Raw genomic sequence first — 22,650 nt, forward strand, 5'->3', positions numbered from 1 at the left:
TAACTTTGCAAAAACAATGTCGGACTCTGTAGTTTTCTCTGGGCCCCTCCCCAATCGGACCGGGAGTGACATGTTTAGCCGCATGTTCTCCTTGAATTGCTGGCTGTCTGAGTGGTGTCCAAAAAATGAGGTGGGCTTCATAGATAATTGGCAAAGCTTCTGGGGAATACCTGGTCTTGTTAGGAGAGACGGCATCCATCCCACTTTGGATGGAGCAGCTCTCATTTCTAGAAACCTGGCCAATTTTCTTAAATCCTCCAAACCGTGACTATCCAGGGTTGGGACCAGGAAGCAGAGTTGTAGTCTTACACACCTCTCTGCAGCTTCTCTCCCCCTGCCATCCCCTCATTACCCCATCCCCGTAGAGACGGTGCCTGCTCCCAGACCACCAATAACCAGCAAAAATCTATTTAAGCATAAAAATTCAAAAAGAAAAAATAATATAGCATCTTCAACTGCACCACAGACTAAAACAGTTAAATGTGGTCTATTAAACATTAGGTCTCTCTCTTCTAAATCCCTGTTAGTAAATGATATAATAATTGATCAACATATTGATTTATTCTGCCTTACAGAAACCTGGTTACAGCAGGATGAATATGTTAGTTTAAATGAGTCAACACCCCCGAGTCACACTAACTGCCAGAATGCTCGTAGCACGGGCCGAGGTGGAGGATTAGCAGCAATCTTCCATTACAGCTTATTAATTAATCAAAAACCCAGACAGAGCATTAATTCATTTGAAAGCTTGACTCTTAGTCTTGTCCATCCAAATTGGAAGTCCCAAAAACCAGTTTATTTGTTATTATCTATCGTCCACCTGGTCGTTACTGTGAGTTTCTCTGTGAATTTTCAGACCTTTTGTCTGACTTAGTGCTTAGTTCAGATAAGATAATTATAGTGGGCGATTTTAACATCCACACAGATGCTGAGAATGACAGCCTCAACACTGCATTTAATCTATTATTAGACTCAATTGGCTTTACTCAAAATGTAAATAAGTCCACCCACCACTTTAATCATATCTTAGATCTTGTTCTGACTTATGGTATGGAACTTGAAGACTTAACAGTATTCCCTGAAAACTCCCTTCTGTCTGATCATTTCTTAATAACATTTACATTTACTCTGATGGACTACCCAGCAGTGGGGAATAAGTTTCATTACACTAGAAGTCTTTCAGAAAGCGCTGTAATTAGGTTTAAGGATATGATTCCTTCTTTATGTTCTCTAATGCCATGCCATATACCAACACAGTGCAGAGTAGCTACCTAAACTCTGTAAGTGAGATAGAGTATCTCGTCAATAGTTTTACATCCTCATTGAAGACAACTTTGGATGCTGTAGCTCCTCTGAAAAAGAGAGCTTTAAATCAGAAGTGCCTGACTCCGTGGTATAACTCACAAACTCGCAGCTTAAAGCAGATAACCCATACGTTGGAGAGGAAATGGCGTCTCACTAATTTAGAAGATCTTCACTTAGCCTGGAAAAAGAGTCTGTTGCTCTATAAAAAAGCCCTCCGTAAAGCTAGGACATCTTACTACTCATCACTAATTGAAGAAAATAAGAACAACCCCAGGTTTCTTTTCAGCACTGTAGCCAGGCTGACAAAGAGTCAGAGCTCTATTGAGCCGAGTATTCCTTTAACTTTAACTAGTAATGACTTCATGACTTTCTTTGCTAATAAAATTTTAACTATTAGAGAAAAAATTACTCATAACCATCTCAAAGACGTATCGTTATCTTTGGCTGCTTTCAGTGATGCTGGTATTTGGTTAGACTCTTTCTCTCCGATTGTTCTGTCTGAGTTATTTTCATTAGTTACTTCCTCCAAACCATCAACATGTCTATTAGACCCCATTCCTACCAGGCTGCTCAAGGAAGCTCTACCATTATTTAATGCTTTGATCTTAAATATGATCAATCTATCTTTATTAGTTGGCTATGTACCACAGGCTTTTAAGGTGGCAGTAATTAAACCATTACTTAAAAAGCCATCACTTGACCCAGCTATCTTAGCTAATTATAGGCCAATCTCCAACCTTCCTTTTCTCTCAAAAATTCTTGAAAGGGTAGTTGTAAAACAGCTAACTGATCATCTGCAGAGGAATGGTCTATTTGAAGAGTTTCAGTCAGGTTTTAGAATTCATCATAGTACAGAAACAGCATTAGTGAAGGTTACAAATGATCTTCTTATGGCCTCGGACAGTGGACTCATCTCTGTGCTTGTTCTGTTAGACCTCAGTGCTGCTTTTGATACTGTTGACCATAAAATTTTATTACAGAGATTAGAGCATGCCATAGGTATTAAAGGCACTGCGCTGCGGTGGTTTGAATCATATTTATCTAATAGATTACAATTTGTTCATGTAAATGGGGAATCTTCTTCACAGACTAAGGTTCCACAAGGTTCTGTGCTAGGACCAATTTTATTCACTTTATACATGCTTCCCTTAGGCAGTATTATTAGACGGCATTGCTTAAATTTTCATTGTTACGCAGATGATACCCAGCTTTATCTATCCATGAAGCCAGAGGACACACACCAATTAGCTAAACTGCAGGATTGTCTTACAGACATAAAGACATGGATGACCTCTAATTTCCTGCTGTTAAACTCAGATAAAACTGAAGTTATTGTACTTGGTCCCACAAATCTTAGAAACATGGTGTTTAACCAGATCCTTACTCTGGATGGCATTACCCTGACCTCTAGTAATACTGTGAGAAATCTTGGAGTCATTTTTGATCAGGATATGTCATTCAATGTGCATATTAAACAAATATGTAGGACTGCTTTTTTGCATTTACGCAATATCTCTAAAATTAGAAAGGTCTTGTCTCAGAGTGATGCTGAAAAACTAATTCATGCATTTATTTCCTCTAGGCTGGACTATTGTAATTCATTATTATCAGGTTGTCCTAAAAGTTCCCTGAAAAGCCTTCAGTTAATTCAAAATGCTGCAGCTAGAGTACTAACGGGGACTAGAAGGAGAGAGCATATCTCACCCATATTGGCCTCTCTTCATTGGCTTCCTGTTAATTCTAGAATAGAATTTAAAATTCTTCTTCTTACTTATAAGGTTTTGAATAATCAGGTCCCATCTTATCTTATGGACCTCATAGTACCATATCACCCCAATAGAGCGCTTCGCTCTCAGACTGCAGGCTTACTTGTAGTTCCTAGGGTTTGTAAGAGTAGAATGGGAGGCAGAGCCTTCAGCTTTCAGGCTCCTCTCCTGTGGAACCAGCTCCCAATTCAGATCAGGGAGACAGATACCCTCTCTACTTTTAAGATTAGGCTTAAAACTTTCCTTTTTGCTAAAGCTTATAGTTAGGGCTGGATCAGGTGACCCTGAACCATCCCTTAGTTATGCTGCTATAGACTTAGACTGCTGGGGGGTTCCCATGATGCACTGAATGTTTCTTTCTCTTTTTGCTCTGTATGCACCACTCTGCATTTAATCATTAGTGATTGATTTCTGCTCTCTTCCACAGCATGTCTTTTTCCTGGTTCTCTCCCTCAGCCCCAACCAGTCCCAGCAGAAGACTGCCCCTCCCTGAGCCTGGTTCTGCTGGAGGTTTCTTCCTGTTAAAAGGGAGTTTTTCCTTCCCACTGTCGCCAAGTGCTTGCTCACAGGGGGTCGTTCTGACCCCCTGTGAGCTTATATTGTAAGGCAAGGCGCTTTATATTGTATGGCCTTGCCTTACAATATAAAGCGCCTTGGGGCAACTGTTTGTTGTGATTTGGCGCTATATAAATAAAATTGATTGAATTGATTGATTGAAAAAAAAAATCTTTATTTCTTCCGCACCTTACAAGTCACCTCATTATGTATGCAGAATGGCAGCTCTGCGCTGTTTTTCGCGGCTTCACAGGAGTTATTTCTTCCGCCGCTTTAAACACACAGCCACTTTCACATAGTTATCCAAATTTTAACTTTGTATTTGTCCATTATTGACTGAAAAATCACTCTTTTGTGACCTGGCTTCTGCCTACATCCTCCTTTGGAGCGTGATGAGTCACTGCCTACACACAGCAGAGCTCATGTGATCCATTAACAAGATATTAAATCAACCATAGACATACCTTTACAGTTAGGAACTGTTTCATCAAGCTATAAAAACATTAAAAATAGTTACCTTAAGCTGTTCCAATATACATTCCACAAGGAGCAGGAAAGAGAGGAAAAAAAGCGTCCAGCTGAAACAGTCCTCTGTGATTCCAGAAACAATAAGAGGTGTTTTCAGCATCCAATGTTTGGCAGAAAATGATTCATCCGCTCAAAATAATTATTTTATATACAGTGTCCAGCCCACAGAGCAGGTGGAATTGTGTGCTCAATAGGGCAGCCACTCCAAAAATAGCCTCTCAGGTCCTGCGTAGCTGCCAGGTGCATGGATAATGGACTTTAAGCAGTCTTGTAAGGACCACGCACATGCCTCTAAGTCATCGAAGTAACTCACAAACTGCCCCACACTGTTGTTGCTAAATTTTGAAATTAGCGATACACTCAGAGAGGAGCCTTGTTAACTGAAGATAGATTTACACAACTTTATTGATCCCTAAAAGGGCAATTTACTCCACACCCAATTACCTCCAACAAATATACAGCAATTAATCCAAAATTATTACGAGTTAAATGTAATAATGGCCCATCAGAATTAAAACAACCGCACATATACATTTGATTGTTTATGTACGCTAAACTTTGAAACAGTCCGTCATCCAAATTCAGGAAATGTGAGTGAGTGTGGGGGAGGTGCAGCAACACGTGTTCGCGCGGCCAGCTTTGGGGGGGGAATGGGGAACTGCCGCAGCTAAAGCTGCACTGCGCCCCGGCGGGGGAAGGGAGTGGCATGAGTGGGGGCCAGGATGGGGTGGGGGATGGGGACAGGAACACAAAGGAGGGGTGGGGGCATGCGTATCAGTCACTATTGATGTGTGAGTGGCAGATGAGTTAAGTTTGTCATTTTCTGTCCGTGTGTGCAATGACTGGAGTTGCAAAAGATGAGAAGGCAGCTGAATGGTTCACCAAGGCTGTAGAAATTCTTCTGGAGGAAAACAATGGGGCATTTTGACCTTCAGAGGCTGATAAGCCTGCAGTGAAAACACATTTGCAACTCTCATAAGCAACCAAATCCAATTTATGAGTATTCCTTGGTCTCCGACATCTTCCTTTGCAAGTCATGCATTTGCTCTGAGATGTTATTCAACTTGTGTCTGAGTTCAAGGGTTAACACAGTCTGAGAATGTATCACCTTGCCAACTCATTAATCATGACTGAGAGATGAGGGGTCGTGGTTCTGGTTGCAGCTGTCTTGCCAATTCTCCGGTAAGTCGGGGCAGCACATAAAACAATAAATAAGAGCCCTCCTATGATAAAACCAAATGTAAATTAATCTTTGACGTCCTCCATAGAGAGTGGCACCAAGCAAAATGCCCCGACTGGTCTGGGAGAAATGGCGTGTTGACCGGTCGGTTGCGGAGACAACTGGAGCAGGATGGTGGCTGTCTCGCCGAGGGCTGTCTCAGCGAGTGCTGTCAGGCAGGCGGCGAACGGTGCAGATTGCCAGAGCAATCAGTTCATCCAGGTCCTCGGGCAAGTACACTGCTATGAGCTGGCTCTGGATGCTGTTGTTCAAGCCCTGGAAGAACACATCCTGAAGTACTGCGGGATTCAACTCACTCTTCGTGGCCAAAATGCGGAAGTCTGTGGTGTAATCGGCCACCCAGCGACTGCCTTGCTTCAGCCTCATCAGCGAGCGGGACAGCTGACGATCCCAGAAGTGGTGTGGCAGTGGGAGTTGTGCTAGTTGTAGCCTGATGTTTCATGACGTTGAGTAGTTGCTCCATCTGACCGCTCAGAGGCCATAAAGGTGTCTTGCCATTTTGTGATCTCACTGATTCCGGAGTTTAGAGTGCCAAGCTGGTCCTCCTGTTGAGCTAGCTCCTGGCATACTGCCCGCTGGAAGGGGTCTGCATCTGCTGAGTCCATGGTTGACCTATCAGGTTTGACAAGCAAGACAGACTGGGCACAATTGCAAGATGTAGCACAGCAGCTCAGTAGAGATGAAATGTTTACTGGGTTGACAAACTGGGATCAGTACACAGAGAGGCAGTCCAAACAGAGCAACAGTATCAAAAACATCAGGCAAAGGCGTGGTCAAGGACAAGGACACACTGTGAGGTTCATAAAGCACCCAGATGATGAGTAGCAAATCATCAACAGGTGTGTGGTGAAACTTCCAGAACCGGGGTGTGGCCAGATAGAGAGAAACGCCCAGCACCAAGGACCCAGAGATAGAGACAAGAAAGAGCAGGACAGAGAAAACCCAAGCAGAAAGACAGAGCCAGAGAACAGATCACTAACAAAATAAGAATAAAACAGAACACATACCCAAAGAGTCCAAACTCTGACAATTGCTTTTATTATGTGGCACATTTTTGGGGGAGTCTGTCCCCACCTGAACAAGCCCAAATACCCCTGAGGAAGGAGGTGAGCAGCTGTATGTTGAATAAGTTGATTATTATGGAGAAAAACAAAGTATAAAAAAATTGTTCTGAAATAAAAATGATTAAATGGTTTAAAAATAATCTTTCACTGAAATATAATATTTGGGACTCTCATGCCCCTGCTTTACAGTAGAGAACATTTTTAGTGCAGGCAGACTGGGTGATTGCTCTCAAGCCAATCAAAGAAATGTTTACATCAGAAGATTATATGGCAGCAACCATGTAGCCTTACACATTTCACCACAATTCTAATGGCATCACCTGTGAGTCTACAGTTTTGGAGATAAATTAGGCCTGCAAGAGGGAGACAGTGAGTAGTGGAGTATTGGGAGTAAAATCACATTTCCATTTATTTTTGGTCAAATCACTGAAAACACCTTACGATACGATACGATACGATACACATTATTGTCCCTTCCGGGAAATTTGTCTTGGACTCCAAGACCTTGAAGTAATATAAAATGTGAGAGGCCACCTGAAAGGGTGATGATGATGCTATTACATTGTAGGAAATACTACGTATGTGTGTGTATTCAGATGAGGATCCCCTACTAAGTAACTGTCATATTTTTCTATTTACAAATATCATTAAAATGCATAGTTTTATGTAAAACAGTATACAAATTCTGCCGGCCTGGTGCCCACCCTTGTCCTCCCTCATCCAAAGACATGCAGGTTAGGTGAAATGGAAACTTTAACTTGTCCATCAGTGTGAATGTTTGTCTATATGTCGCCCTGCGACATACTGTCATCCTGTCCAGGGTGAACCCCACTTCACACCCTATGACTGCGGTATGAGGCTCCAGCCCCTAGTGACCTTTAATTGGAGTAAATGGTTGAAGATGAGAGAAATATATACATAGACACACTCTTGTTTTGCTCATGTCATTCATATCATGAGGAAATTTATCAGTTTGTTTCCATGTTGAATACATTCAGTGTGCTGCATGCTAGTTGCGTGATAAACATGTATACTGTGTGTGAGAGACGCATCTGAAGGAGTGGCTGTCAATGGCAACAAATGGCAAATTCCCCCGAATTTGCCATTTGTTGCAGCGGGTGTTTTGATTTGTTGGCTTGGTAAACTTTGGCCAAAGCATCAGCTGTACTGCTGTCAATGAAATTTGCCAAAAATAAAACAAATAAAACTGATGCGGGTAGATTTTGGCATGTGGGCAGGGATGATAAACTGTTTTCTTTATTCAGTTACAACCCCAATTCCAATGCATTTGGGACATTGTGTAAAACGTAAAAAAAAACAAAAAAAAAAAGAATACGATTTGCAAATCCTCTTCAACCTATATTCAAGTGAATACACCACAAAGACAATATATTTAATGTTCAAATTGATAAACTTTACTGTTTTTGTGCAAATATTTTCTCATTTTGAAATGGATGCCTGCAGCACATTTCAAAAAAGCTGGGACGGTGGTATGTTTACCACTGTGTTACATCACCTTTCCTTCTAACAACACTCAATAAGCATTTGGGAACTGAGGACACTAATTGTTGAAAGTTTGTAGGTGGAATTCTTTCCCATTCTTGCTTGATGTACGACTTCAGTTGTTCAACAGTCCGGGGTCTCTGTTGTTGTATTTTGTGCTTCATAATGCGCCACACATTTTCAATGGGCGACAGGTCTGGACTGCAGGCAGGCCAGTCTAGTACCTGCACTCTTTTACTACGAAGCCACCCTGTTGTAACACGTGCAGAATGTGGCTTGATAAGCAGGGACGTCCCTGAAAAAGACATCGCTTGGATGGCAGCATGTGTTGCTCCAAAACCTGGATGTACCTTTCAGCATTGATGGTGCCATCACAGATGTGTAAGTTGCCCATGCCATGGGCCCTAACACACCCCCATACAATAACAGATGCTGGCTTTTGGACTTTGCGCTGGTAACAATCTGGATGGTCTTTTTCCTCTTTTGTCCAGAGGACATGATGTTCATGATTTCCAAAAACAATCTGAAACGTGGACTCATCAGATCACAGCACACTTTTTCACTTTGCATCCGTCCATTTCAAATGAGCTCGGGCCCAGAGAAGGTGGCGGCATTTCTGGATGTTGTTGATGTATGGCTTTCACTTTGCATGGTAGAGTTATAACTTGCACTTGTAGATGTAGTGATGAACTGTGTTAACTGACAATGGTTTTCTGAAATACGGGGTCTGTGAGAAAAGTATCCGACCTTTTTATTTTATGTAAAAAATATATGGATTTGATTCATATGTTTTTACGTCAGCCAAGCTTGAACCTTCGTGCGCATGCGTGGGTTTTTTCACACCTGTTGGTTGCGTCATTCGCCTGTGGGCAGGCTTTGAGTGAGCACTGGTCCACCCCTCTCGTTGTTTTTTCATTGCGAGGAAACGGCGGAATGATTTGGGCTTTGTTCCATCAGAATTTTTTCAGAAAATGTTAGAGACTGGCAGCTGGAAACCATTCGGAAAATTCACATGGCTTTCAGTGAAAATTTTATGGGCTTCACAGAGATTAACGAGTGTTACTACCGCTTTAAGGAGGGCCCACAATGGCGCACGGCACGCCGTGCTCCGAGCCGCGATCGACAGGCAGAAACCACCAGATCATTTCTAAACGGATGGCTGTGTCGATCCGGGACCGTCGTGTGCAATTTCTCTGGTTATCACAAGAGCTGGACATCAGCCATTTTCCAGCAGATTTCACTTTTAACAAGAGATTTTGTCATGGAAAGCCGCACGGAGGCTTCACGCGTCATGACGGAGCAGCTGATGGAGCGAGACAAAGAACACCTCCGTTTTGGAGTGTCAGAGGACAAGTTGGGACATGCCTATCTCGGCTTTCAGTGGCTTACCAGTCGAGTGAGTATAAGAGAAATTGTGGAGAGCTGGGCATGTCCCAACTTGTCCTCTAACACTCCAAAACGGAGGGCGTTCTTTGTCTCGCTCCGTCAGCGGCTCCGTCGTGATGCGCGAAGCCTCCGCGCGGCTTTCCATGACAAAATCTCTTGTTAAAAGTGAAATCTGCCGGAAAATGGCTGATGTCCAGCTCTTGTGATAACCAGAGAAATTGCACACGACGGTCCCGGATCAACACAGCCATCCGTTTAGAAATGAAATGGTGGTTTCTGCCTGTCGATCGCGGCTCGGAGCGTGGTGCCGTGCGCCATTGTGGGCCGTCCTTAAAGCGGTAGTAACACTCCTTAATCTCTGTGAAGCCCATAAGATTTTCACCGAAAGCCATGTGAATTTTCCGAATGGTTTCCAGCTGCCTGTCTCTAACAGTTTCTGAAAAAATTCTGATGGAACAAAGCCCAAATCATTCCGCCATTTCCTCGCAATGAAAAAACGACGAGAGGGGTGGACCAGTGCTCACTCAAAGCCTGCCCACAGGCGAATGACGCAACCGATAGGCATGAAAAAACTCACGCATGCGCACAAAGGTTCAAGCTTGGCTGACGTATAAACATATGAATCAAATCCATATATTTTTTGCATAAAATAAAAAGGTCGGATACTTTTCTCACAGACCTCGTATTCCTGAGCCCATGCGGTAAGATCCTTTACATAATAATGGCAGGTTTTAATGCAGTGCCGCCTGAGGGATCGAAGGTCACAGCCATTCAATGTTGGTTTTCAGCCTTGCCGCTTATGTGTAGAAAGTTCTCCAGATTATCTGAATCTTCTGATTATATTTTGGACTGTCGATGATGGAATCCCTAAATTCCCTGCAAATGAACATTGAGATACATTGTTCTTAAAATGTTGGAATATTTTTTCACACAGTTGTTCACAAAGTGGTGATCCTCACCCCATCTTTGCTTGAGACCTCTGGGGATGCTCCTTTTATACCCAGTCATGACACTCACAATTAGTGTCCTCAGTTCCCAAATGCTTATTGAGTGTTGTTAGAAGGAAAGGTGATGTAACACAGTGGTAAACATACCACTGTCCCAGCTTTCACAGCATCACTTGGATGTGTTTTTGCACTTCTTGACTCTCCAAAAAAACAAAAAAAGACAAGACAATGGCAGTTGTGTGGTGTTGCTGATGTCGTGACCTGTGAGGAGTGAAAGCTTGGTTAACCCTTTACATGACCATCACTTTGACCTGCTGCAGATTTTCTCCAACAGCCTTATGTTCTGTTGAGTCGCTCTGAGTTGTTGAAATACCTGTGTGTGTGTTTGTGAGGCTCCAGAGGACCCTCTGGTGGTGGCAGAGCTGTAGACATCACAGGGGCTGGAGAGATGGCTGTTGCTATAGTGATGCAAAGATGAAGGAAGGTGGCCAAAAGATGAATCAGAGAACGTGAGCCCCTCTGGACAGTGAGATTCTCCGTCCACACTGAGAGACAGAAAGAAAGAGTTTAATAACCTTCATGTTTTCATCCATTGAACCCCAAACATGCAAGCAAAGACTCAGTGCTCTGACTCAAGAACAAGATGCAATCTGTATTTCATGATTTGCTTTTTTTGGGGTGGGGGGGGGGGGGGTCTCAGATCTGTGTGTCACAGCATCCAGCCCACTAAAAAATGTGTTGTCCTCCACACAGAAGCACGAGCATCTCAAAAATCTGTCCAATGTCTACTTGACATTGCTTGTGCCAAAGTCCACACTTGCCAGCCCTGCTCCTGGAGGTCTCCTGTGCTGCAGCAAGTGCAGCTGATCAGGCATGTCTGGTGTTTCCTTGCCTTTGATTGGCTGAACACATCTCTTTGTTCATTAGCAGTGAGTAAAACAGGGTGAGCTGGAAAATGTGGGACAGGTGCTCTCCAGGAGAAGGCTCATGACCCTGGTCTAAAATCAATTACCTTCCTGAATGTCTCACAGAAATTTCAGCTTGTCTTGCAATTTAAATGTTTCTACCAGCTGTCAATGATATTTATTTAACAGTCTTTGCAGCAATTGTTCCAGGGATTGCAACCAGCAACCTCCTGCTTCATTGCCCCACAGCGCTCTGCATAAACAGTGACATGGGAACTACACATTCCAATCTGACTTGATCAGAGAGAGAGAGAGAGAGAGAGAGAGAGCAGGCGGCAAAGAGACGCCACATGGCGGAGAAACCCTGAGGCTGCTCCCCGTCACCAGTCCGCACAGATGGTCCTGAGCTCATCTCTCAGACTGAGTTTAGACACAGTAATTTCTCTGAATCTGTCAATCAAGCTGCAGTGAAAAGGAGGCCGTCCGTCATTTCAGGTGAACTGTGGAGACGCCTGTGTATCAAAACAGAACCAAACAAACGCACATAAAGTTAGCGTGATGTGAACTACGCCCTTTAATCAGACCCCTCCCCCCCACGCACCACGAGTCCTGAAGGCTGAGGAGAGATATTTTAAGAGAAATGAAAACAAAAATGAAATGGATTTGAACTTTAGCTCTGAAAACCAAACAAGCTGCAATTCAAAATAGCTGACGAGCGTCGATCCAGAATCTAAACCACAGATTTATTTGAGATGTGGGAAAAAATACAGGGTTTATTTCTATGCACGTTTGTGATAAAAAAGGTGAAAATTAAAGTTTGTCTTTCAAAGAGTATCGGAATAATATTCTGTTGAAAATTTGATGTTACAGACATAGTTAGTTTTGTTTTTGTGGCTTGTTCATGAAATTGCTCTTGAAAGGAGGGGCCTGGGGTCAGGAAACATACAGGACAGGTGTACCAAGTTTGACATTTTTAAATTGAATTGCATATAACTGCAGTATATAAGGTCTGTGAATGTGATATTTTGAGGGGATTTCAAGGCATAAAAAAAGAACTCATCCAAGCTGTTATCAGCATCTTAGAAACAACACAGGAACCGTGACATCGAGGCTCAGAGTTCCACAGACAGCCAGCCAGATTAAAGAAGTGCAATGTCAAATGTGTAGCCCATGGCCTCGATTCGCCCTAATTAAATAAATACATTAATGCTGTCTCAACAATAACCTGAGTTTTGAACTGCAGACAGAGACAGCGTTTCCACTCTCAGTTGGGAAATTCTTAAATCATTTGGTGACTAGAGATAAGATGGAGACATCCCCCCATGGGCCAACACTGTGCTTCACAGCAAAACAAAACTGTAACTCAAAGTTCTTCAAAGGGAACCCTTGCCTTTTTAAAGGTTAAATTTTGGTCAATATGAATTACATGACATTATAATGGCTTCACATCAGAATCTGAGCTTCTCCAGGCCAGGAGAACACAAAATGTATGACTTCACACCAAGGCCAGAACCTCTCCACAACTGCCAGAGGACCTTCCTCCATGATAACACGTGGCCATAAACTCTGAGTCTTGACAACCAGCTTTTATCTTTAGGTCTAATTAAAAGACCTTTGCTTAAAATAAAAAAAATGCATCAGTATGATCTTATTCATATATAAAACATCTGTTGTTTGTATTGATTAATCAAACAAAATGCTTTGCATATAATCATTCCATTTTATTGACATGTGTTCCTTGTAACTGATGTGTGTTTAAGTGTGATCTTTCTGCATTATCAATATGCTGATGGTGAAGTATTCTGTTTATCCAAAGGATGTGTTTAAGTGACTATTAATAATGTGTATCCATTTGAGTGTCTTAGAACAATAGTATACCAAAATAGTTAATGTGTTTAAATAACTGAATCATTTCTGTCTGCCTCTCTGACACATGAAGTTTTCTGTGGGATTACACACCCTAAATGCTCAGTGGTTTGGTGACGTAAGTCCCCCTTTTAAAGTTAGAACAGAGCTCTCTTCAGTCTCTCTTGCCTCTTCGCATCTTTACTCTCTTGGAGTGACTGCCTTCCCTCTTCTCTTAAATGCTTACATTTTATTTTAGAGGCAACAAGGCCCCATGCTAAGCTAAGCTAAGCAAAAGCTACCACGTGGCTCCATTCATTCGCTGCTAGTCTCTGATAATTTAACAAAGTAGTAGCCTGACACTTTTAAAGTGTGTCAAGTCTTTTGAAGTTTTAAGAGAACGTCCGAGCGGAACTTTTCAAAATAATAGTGAATTTACAGAAAAGCGACTCTCCTTTTCTGTCAGCTATTTTTTTCAACGCTTGTAAAGTTTGATCTTTTTTCTAAATTCACAAAGACTTTTAATCTGGCTCCCACAAACTTTTGAAAAGCTACCAGAAACCATTTTCAACAAACGCCTTCCACCTCTGGGGTCCAAGCAGCTGACGACAGAGCTGATTTCAAACCTGGCTGGCTTGAAAGTCCATGGAGTTAACTTTTCAGCAAAAAAAGTAAGTTTCTATATCATATAATTGAAAAGGTATTTATAATTTAGTAAAGCTTGGTCTTGGTAACCCAAGAGGGTTAAACTCAAAGTGAAAGCAAATCTCTACAACTTGATATAAGTTAATTAAAAATATAAAATCCAGCTTCCTGATGAAATGGTGTAGAGGAGGATTTTCTTAAAATGAAGACCCGACAGTTCAGCTGTAATTTGCCAGGAGGTACATCTGAGATGCAAGTCTAGATATGATGTTTTGGTGAAAGAAACATTTGTATTTCTTCATAATTGATGTAAATGTAGTCCAAGACATATTCAGTGACTTGGAAATGTTCATATTTCCGTCCTGAAAACTGTCAATAAAACTGATTATCATTTACAAGTTTTATCAAGTTTTACAACAATCCCAGGTTTCTTTTCAGCACTGTAGCCAGGCTGACAAAGAGTCAGACCTCTATTGAGCCGAGTATTCCATTAACTTTAACTAGTAATGACTTCATGACTTTCTTTGCTAATAAAATTTTAACTATTAGAGAAAAAATTACTCATAACCATCCCAAAGACATATCGTTATCTTTGGCTGCTTTCAGTGATGCCGGTATTTGGTTAGACTCTTTCTCTCTGATTGTCCTGTCTGAGTTATTTTCATTAGTTACTTCCTCCAAACCATCAAGGCTTACTTGTAGTTCCTAGGGTTTGTAAGAGTAGAATGGGAGGCAGAGCCTTCAGCTTTCAGGCTCCTCCCCTGTGGAACCAGCTCCCAATTCAGATCAGGGAGACAGACACCCTCTCTACTTTTAAGATTAGGCTTAAAACTTTCCTTTTTGCTAAAGCTTATAGTTAGGGCTGGATCAGGTGACCCTGAACCATCCCTTAGTTATGCTGCTATAGACTTAGACTGCTGGGGGGTTCCCATGATGCACTGAGTGTTTCTTTTTATTCACCTTTTTTTGCTCTGTATGCACCACTCTGCATTTAATCATTAGTGATTGATCTCTGCTCCCCTCCACAGCATGTCTTTTTCCTGATTCTCTCCCCTCAGCCCCAACCAGTCCAGGCAGAAGACTGCCCCTCCCTGAGCCTGGTTCTGCTGGAGGTTCCTTCCTGTTAAAAGGGAGTTTTTCTTTCCAACTGTCACCAAGTGCTTGCTCACAGGGGGTCGTTTTGACCGTTGGAGTTTTTCCGTAATTACTATATGGCTTTGCCTTACAATATAAAGTGCCTTGGGGCAACTGTTTGTTGTGATTTGGCGCTATATAAATAAAATTGATTTGATTTGATTTGATTTTAGTGATTTGCTTTCAGTTTGAGTTTGAGGAAAATAATTTTAGAAATTTTTATTCTTTATATTTTTTTGTATTTCTTGTATTTCTTGTGTTTGAAATGGCATAAACAAATTAAAATATGTGAAATTCCAAGTGTTCCAATACTTTTGGAGGGCAATGTATCCTAACCTCTGATGAGTGCAAAATGAGTGTAGTATTACTGTGTTGTTTAAAAATGTTTAATTTTCACTGTTGCTGCGCTTTGTATATATGATATATAATTTGGCCATATTGTACAGCCCTACTGTCAGCTAGTTGAAAACTTTGAATATGAATTTACATCTACATTTTAAAAAATGGTTAAAGTGGCAGGGGTTTAAGAGGGGTTTAAGAGCCCCCCCAGAAGCTGAAAGTAAAAAAAAAAAATACTTAAAAAGTTGGGGGTCTGGGGGAGAACCCCCCTCCCCCAGAAGCTGAAAGGTTTTAGCCATGCTAATGCTCCCCTGAAACATTTGCTCAAAGGAAAAGTCTGACTTAAATGGCATGGTGAGATGCTGAAGAGCTTCGCTCATTCATGTCTCCGACATATACATACAAACATAATGAAGGCAAAGCCTTTGACTGAGCAGCGTTTTTCTCTATCGAAAAATATTGAAGTTGTTTGACTGAAATACTGTAAAAATTGAATATTCAATTGGGCAATATTATTTTAATAATTTTCTTCAGGGGTTGATGATTTAATTAAAAAAGTGGTGTTTACACAAAATCTATTTATTCTCCTGACATACGAGGTCTGTTAGAAAAGTATCGGACCTTTTTATTTTTTTCAAAAACCATATGGATTTGAATCACGTGTGATTGCATCAGCCAAGCTTGAACCTTCGTGCGCATGCGTGAGTTTTTTCACGCCTGTCGGTTGCGTCATTCGCCTGTGAGCAGGCTTTGTGTGAGGAGTGGTCCACCCCTCTCGTCGGATTTTTATTGCGAATAAATGTCTGAACGATTTGGAGCTTTGCTGCATCAAATTTTTCTGTGAGAGACCTCCAGGTGGACACCATTCGGAAAATTCAGATGGCTTTCAGGGACGATTTTATGGGGATTACACAGATTAAGCAGTGCTCCAGCCGGTTTAAAGACCGCCCACAGCGGCTGAGAGCACGGTGCACTCCGAGCGCCGATCGACAGGCTGACACCCTGCTGAAACAACCAGATCATTTCCAACGTGAAGGCTTTGTTGATCTGGGATGTCGTCTGACTTCCACAAAAATGGCAGAAGACATGGACATCAAGACTTTTTCGGCACATTCCACTGTTACAGGAGTTTTTTTCATGGAAAGAGGAGTGGAGAGATGCGCCATCGTGCCGCTCATGGCGCGGCACAAAACCACCTCCGTGTTGGTCTCACAGGACGGTTTTCAGATGGCTTTCAGACGGCTTTTCAGTCGTGTAACTATCCGAGAAATTGTGCATGAGCTGGACATGCCACAACATGTCCTGTGAGGCTTCATCACGGCGTTGCTTTGCGCCATGCGGCTCCACCGCGACGCGCGGAATTCCTCTGCACGTCTTGTCTCAATGTGCCGAAAAAGTGCAGATGTCCAAGTCTTCCGCAATTCCTGTGGAAGTCAGACGACGTCCCGGATCAACACAGCGTCCAGTGTGGAAATGAATGGCACATTTCACTGTTACAGGAGTTTTTGTCATGAAAGAGGAGCGGAGGAATTCCGCGCGTCGTGGTGGAGCCGCATGGCGCAAAGCAACGCCGTGATGAAGCCTCACAGGACATGTTCTGGCATGTCCAGCTCATGCACAATTTCTCAGATAGTCACACGACTGAAAAGCCGTCTGAAAGCCATCCTGTGAGACCAACACGGAGGTGGTTTTGTACCGGCTGGATCAGTCCTTAATCTGTGTAATCCCCATAAAATCGTCCCTGAAAGCCATCTGAATTTTCCGAATGGTGTCCACCTGGAGGTCTCTCACAGTTTCTGGAAAGATTTGATGCAGCAACGCTCCAAATAGTTCAGACATTTATTCGCAATAAAAATCCGACAAGAGGGGTGGACCACTGCTCACACAAAGCCTGCTCACAGGCGAATGACCCAACCGACAGGCGTGAAAAAACTCACGCATGCGCATGAAGGTTCAAGCTTGGCTGATGCAATCACACGTGATTCAAATCCATATGGTTTTTGCAAAAAATAAAAAGGGCGGATAATTTTCTAACAGACCTCATATATATATATATATATATATATATATATATATATATATATATATATATATATATATATATATATATATATACATATATATATATATATATACATATATATATATATATATACATATATATATATATATATTCCATTTTTTTTTCTTTTGGTACTTGTGTGTGTATCTGCATGTACATGTAGGTATGTATGCATGTATATATATATATATATATATATATATACATGCATACATACCTACATGTACATGCAGATACACACACAAGTACCAAAAGAAAAAAAAATGGAAATACCACTAGGGTAAGTAACAGTGTAACAGTGATGATCTGATACCAACCATGGTAAATTGAATACCATTGAATTCTCAAAGTTCATTCAATATATTCAAGTTTCCATTCAATATTCTGAAGGTTCATTTAAATGTATTCAAGCTTCTAATCAATACATTCAAGCTTCCATTCAATATATACTTAAGTTTCATTCAATATATTCGAGTTTCCATTCAATATATTCAAGTTTCCAATCACTATACTATATATTTAAGTTTCCACTCAGTATATATTCAAGTTTCTATTCAGTATATTCAAGTTATACATTCGCAGTCTGTCAACACATGAAACACAAAACTCAACTTACTTCATCGGATACATATCCAGAGAACACCATTTCTTTATATAGATATTTATATTGGTTAATATTTGGACATCGTTTGAGTTCCTCAAATATATTATTCCATTTTTTGGGGTCACAAGTAGAAACACAAATGCCTTTCCTGGTTGTCCAGGCACCAGCAATTTTAAAATGATACAAGCCCCTTAAATTATATTTTCCCTCTCTGTCCTTGAAAAATTCTTGAATTCTAAAGGGTAGTTGCTTATTTTTCACTTTATACATTAATGGCACATTCTTAAACATAATCATGTTGTGAAATTTTAATATTTTAGATTTAATAAACAATGAATTGGTGTGATCTTGATAACCTACATTGTGAATTGTTCTTAATGCTCTTTTTTGAAGAATGAGTAATGGTTGCAATGTAGTTTTATAATTATTGCCCCAAACTTCAGCACAGTAAGCCAAGTAGGGAGCAACCAATGAACAATACAGATTATGAAGTGCTTTGCAATCAAGAACATGCCTTACTTTATTTATTACTGCAGTACTGTTTGAGACTTTCTTTTGAATATGTTGAATATGAGCTTTCCAATTAAATCTTTCATCAATAATAACACCTAAGAACTTATTTTCTTTGATACGCTTGTATGTTTAACTGACTTTGTATGCCTTTATTGTAATTCCCAAATAACATTATTTTAGTTTTAGACAAATTTAGTGATAATTTATTAATATCAAACCATCTCTTTAACTTTATCATTCCAATATTTAAATCAGACAATAATTGCAGATTTTCTCCTGAACAAAACAGGTTTGTATCATCTGCAAACAGAACTGCCTTAAACAGATCCAAAACTTTACATAACTTTTCAACACTGAAATAGGACTTCAACACTGAAATAGGACTCACTGGCACAACTCTCAACTGGTTCCGCTCATATCTCACGAACAGGACAGAATGTGTTACACTCGGACAATCCAAATCCAAAACCCATACTGTCAGCTGTGGAGTGCCACAAGGGTCCGTCCTTGGTCCAACCCTTTTTACCATCTACAAGCTCCCCCTTGGTCAAATCATCCGTAAACACAAGGTTTCATTCCATTGCTACGCAGACGACACACAGTTATACATCAAAATGGACTCCACACTGAAATGGGACTGAAATGGGAGTGAAAGAATTTCACAAATTTGAGGACGTTACTGAGAAGAAACGAGCACAGGATCTAGATTTACTGGACAACTCCGACTGCAAAGCGAAGTTAGTGGCTCAATGGTACGATGGAGCAGCTGTGATAGCGTCGGGGCTAAACAGAGTGCAGGCATGCATAAAAGACGCACTTCCCCATGCGCACACTTTAAATCAGCTCATGTCCCAGGGAACATCAAAGATCAGAGAATGCAAAATATTTTTTGGAAATCTCGTTGGATTGTCAGCATTCTTTACACGCTCTCCAAAATGCACTAAACTAATGGATGAGTTTTGCCAAGGACAGCTGCCGTGTGCCGCACAGGTGAGGTGGAACTTCAGCAGTAGGCTGATGTGTCCAGGATAAGAGAGCAGAGCTCCTTGATGTTTTTCAGCACATCCTTGATCACACTGGGGATTTTGATCATGAAACAGTTCACTGTGCATCAGGACACTTGGCACGGTTAAAACGTTTTGGGTTTTGTTTTTTACTTTTTGCCTTCACTGGGATTTTTGACATTGCAGACATGTTGTTTGGCATTTTACAAAACAAAACTTTGGACGTTCAGTCTGGACAGAATGGATGAATTTTGCCAAAGCGCTGAGAGAGAGAAAGCAAAATTCAGTGACATTTTTGAGGAGACCACGCGAACCGTAGGTGCGCTGAGCTCCTCCAGGCCTGCTGGTGGCGATAATGCTCCATATAAGCTGGTTGTTAACTGCCATTAAAAGCAAAGAAGAAGAAAGTTGGGCAAATTCTTTTCCAAGCTACTTTTTTGATCAAAGCTATACAGCTATGGCGGTAATGCGGCTCGTTCGTATATTCCTAAGGCAGCCTTTTGCTGGTGTCCGGCGTGACAACCACCAAACAAATGCAGCGACAGCGGTAACCAGGTAATGGCGTTCTCCCATCATGCACCTCGGTCTCTCCCATCATGCTTCTTGTGTACTTCCTGTGTACTTTCTGTTTGAACTTCCTGTTTGCGGTCATGGCGGAAACTGAGTTGGATGGACTACAAACTCACTCGCGCTCGTCTGTCATCGTCTTCGCTACTAGGCTGCTGGGTACAAATGCCAATAGGGGAAGTAACACAACATAAAACTCAGAGTAAATAAGGTGCCAGACCGAGAGAACTAAGATAGTGACAGCAGGAGGTGGTCAGAACATAAAGACTATAAGAACTAATAAGGACTAAACCCAAAATCCAGACGTAAAGCAGAAAAGCAAAGTGGAACTCAAACATGAGAAGGACTGCAACAGGAAGACATAACGAGACAGACTGGTGAGGACGCAGGGGTGGAACACGGGGGACCCAGACCACAGACAGGAATCAGACAAGTATAGAACCTATACAGAAAATAACTAACAAATGAACACATACTGAAAAGAATAATATTAACAGAATACACACACACATACTCTCATCTTCAACCGCTTAGTCCAATTAAGGGTTGCCAGGGGCTGGAGCCTATCCCAACGGTCATCAAGCATGAGGCGGCGTTCACCCTGGACAGGGTGCCAGTCTGTAGCAGGGCCACATACAGACAAACAAACACAGCACACCTATGGACAATTTAAAGTTTCCAATCCACTTAACCTGCATGTCTTTGGATGTGGGAGGAAGCTGGAGCACCTGGAGAGAACCCACATAAACACAGGGAGAACATGCAAACTCCACACAAAAAGCCACAGGTGGGAATAGAACCCATGACCTTCTCACTGTGAGGCAACAGCGCTAACCACTAAGCCACCGTGCTGCCTAACAGAATACATACAGCACAAAATAATACCTAAAAGTACACAGACAAGCATACTCACAACAAATACTTTGACGGTGTTGAATGTTTTGTCTCCAAAGTAAAGGTCAAACAAAGTGGACGTCCATTGGATTCTATGACATGTGACATATGTTACCCTCTAACATGATAAACATACAGATGGTGCAAACTATTCCTTTTTAAAATCCTATTAACTCAATCAGTAATTTGCACAACACTTTTCAAAAATTGGAGCAACTTTAACTTTTGACCCCTGTACAAACTGAAACTGACCTTTGTCACCATTCTTGCTGTTTTTACCCCATAACTCCAAAACATTCAGTCATAGATAGTCCAAACTATACCTTTTTGGGATCACTATGATCAGATAAATAATGTAGCAGGTTTCAATATGATTGGAGCATTTTAAAATTTTGACCCTTGTGTAATTCTTCAACTGACCCCTACCTGGCTGCCTATTGACAATTCAAGTGGCCAATCATTTGTGAAGAGTTTGGTGCTTGTATCATCATTTGAAGGATTACTCTGTAAATATTCTGTTATCTGCTGCATGAGTATACAGAGTCTTTAATCCATCCTTATGTCTTGCGAACTGAGATGGTTTATGTCCAGATTTGTGGTTTGACATTGTTCCAGGAATCCTCACAATCATATGTTCATATTGTTCCAAAGAGGGACAAATCTATGCTTTATGTTTTCCTGTTGCTGTCCTTTAAATGCCTAATTTTAGAAAAGGACAACCCAGTGCTTAGACTGTAGAAGGTTCCAGGTTCTCTTCCCACCCGGTCCTATCTAGGGATGGCTATCAAGAACCGGTTCCTTTCGGGTATCGTTAAGAAATGATTCAATCCACCGACATCAATAAGCTTTTTGCTTAACGATTCTGTTATTGGTCCTACAGAGTGGCCGTTATTTTGGGGAGTGTTTGTCAGGAAAATGATCATTTCTCCACATTGATTACAGACCCTGCAGCGGGTCTGTAATCAACTTTTCTGCAGCTTTGCTTTGCTTTGAACCTTGAACCAATCGAAGCAGTGGTTCGCAGATTGAAGCAGTGCTTCCATCTATTGCTTCTTTAGTCTTTCTTTCTTTCGCTTAATTTTCCCCCGCTAAAACCCTAAAGAGCATACGTTTGTGAGTATTATTTACCTTTTTTATGTTAAACCGACCTGTTATGGTCTTCTGAAACAGATGATAGATGTATTTTATAACTTAAAAACGGGAGCGATGCTAATGCGTTAGCATGTCTATGGCATTTTCAATGTTAAAAGTTAGCATTAAGCAGTTGCAGCTGTCATCACGTTCGGGTGCATTTGTTTTCAAATCATAATTTTTTTAAATTTATTTTTCTTTATATATTAATAATCTAATGATTATTATATACAATATATACTTATTATATACAGTTTTAGAGAAAGAGACAAAAAGAACCTGAATAGAAACACAACAGAAAATATAAAACCAACAATGAACATAAATAAATAAATACATACATACAGAAATAATAAGTGTTTCCTGTGAACACCTAGTGACTCTTACACCTCCATTTCATCCCTGTCTTATTTAAGTTTAATGACAATTTGTTTCGGTCAAACCATATTTTCAATGTGTTAATTTCTTCAGTGATTTCCTCCAGAACTATCTGCCAAACTAGAAAACTGCTGCATCCTAGTAAGAGCAGAATACTACTGGAATGAATTTGAATAGGGAAAATTGTTTTTTTTCTCACCTAAATGGATGGTGCACTCATTTATTTACTTTAAGACTCAATGAAATACATAGAAAACCTGTAAAGCCTACTTTTAGTACAAAATTCACAAGGTATTGATAAGGGAATCGATAAGAAATCGGATCGATAAGCAGAA

At 41.1% G+C, this 22,650-nt stretch overlaps 1 protein-coding gene across 1 annotated transcript in view; it reads right to left on the reverse strand.

Moving 5' to 3' along the window:
* LOC117511958 (IQ motif and SEC7 domain-containing protein 2-like) overlaps positions 1-22,650 on the reverse strand; it is a 92,047-nt gene that overhangs the window by 20,757 nt on the left and 48,640 nt on the right. The window contains exon 2 of the mRNA XM_034171892.1: positions 10,668-10,839. Within this exon, the coding sequence (XP_034027783.1) occupies positions 10,668-10,839 (172 nt within the window). The remainder of the gene's footprint in view (positions 1-10,667; positions 10,840-22,650) is intronic.

This window comes from Thalassophryne amazonica, chromosome 6 (genome assembly GCF_902500255.1).
Source record: "Thalassophryne amazonica chromosome 6, fThaAma1.1, whole genome shotgun sequence".
In the NCBI taxonomy this organism is placed as follows: domain Eukaryota; kingdom Metazoa; phylum Chordata; class Actinopteri; order Batrachoidiformes; family Batrachoididae; genus Thalassophryne; species Thalassophryne amazonica.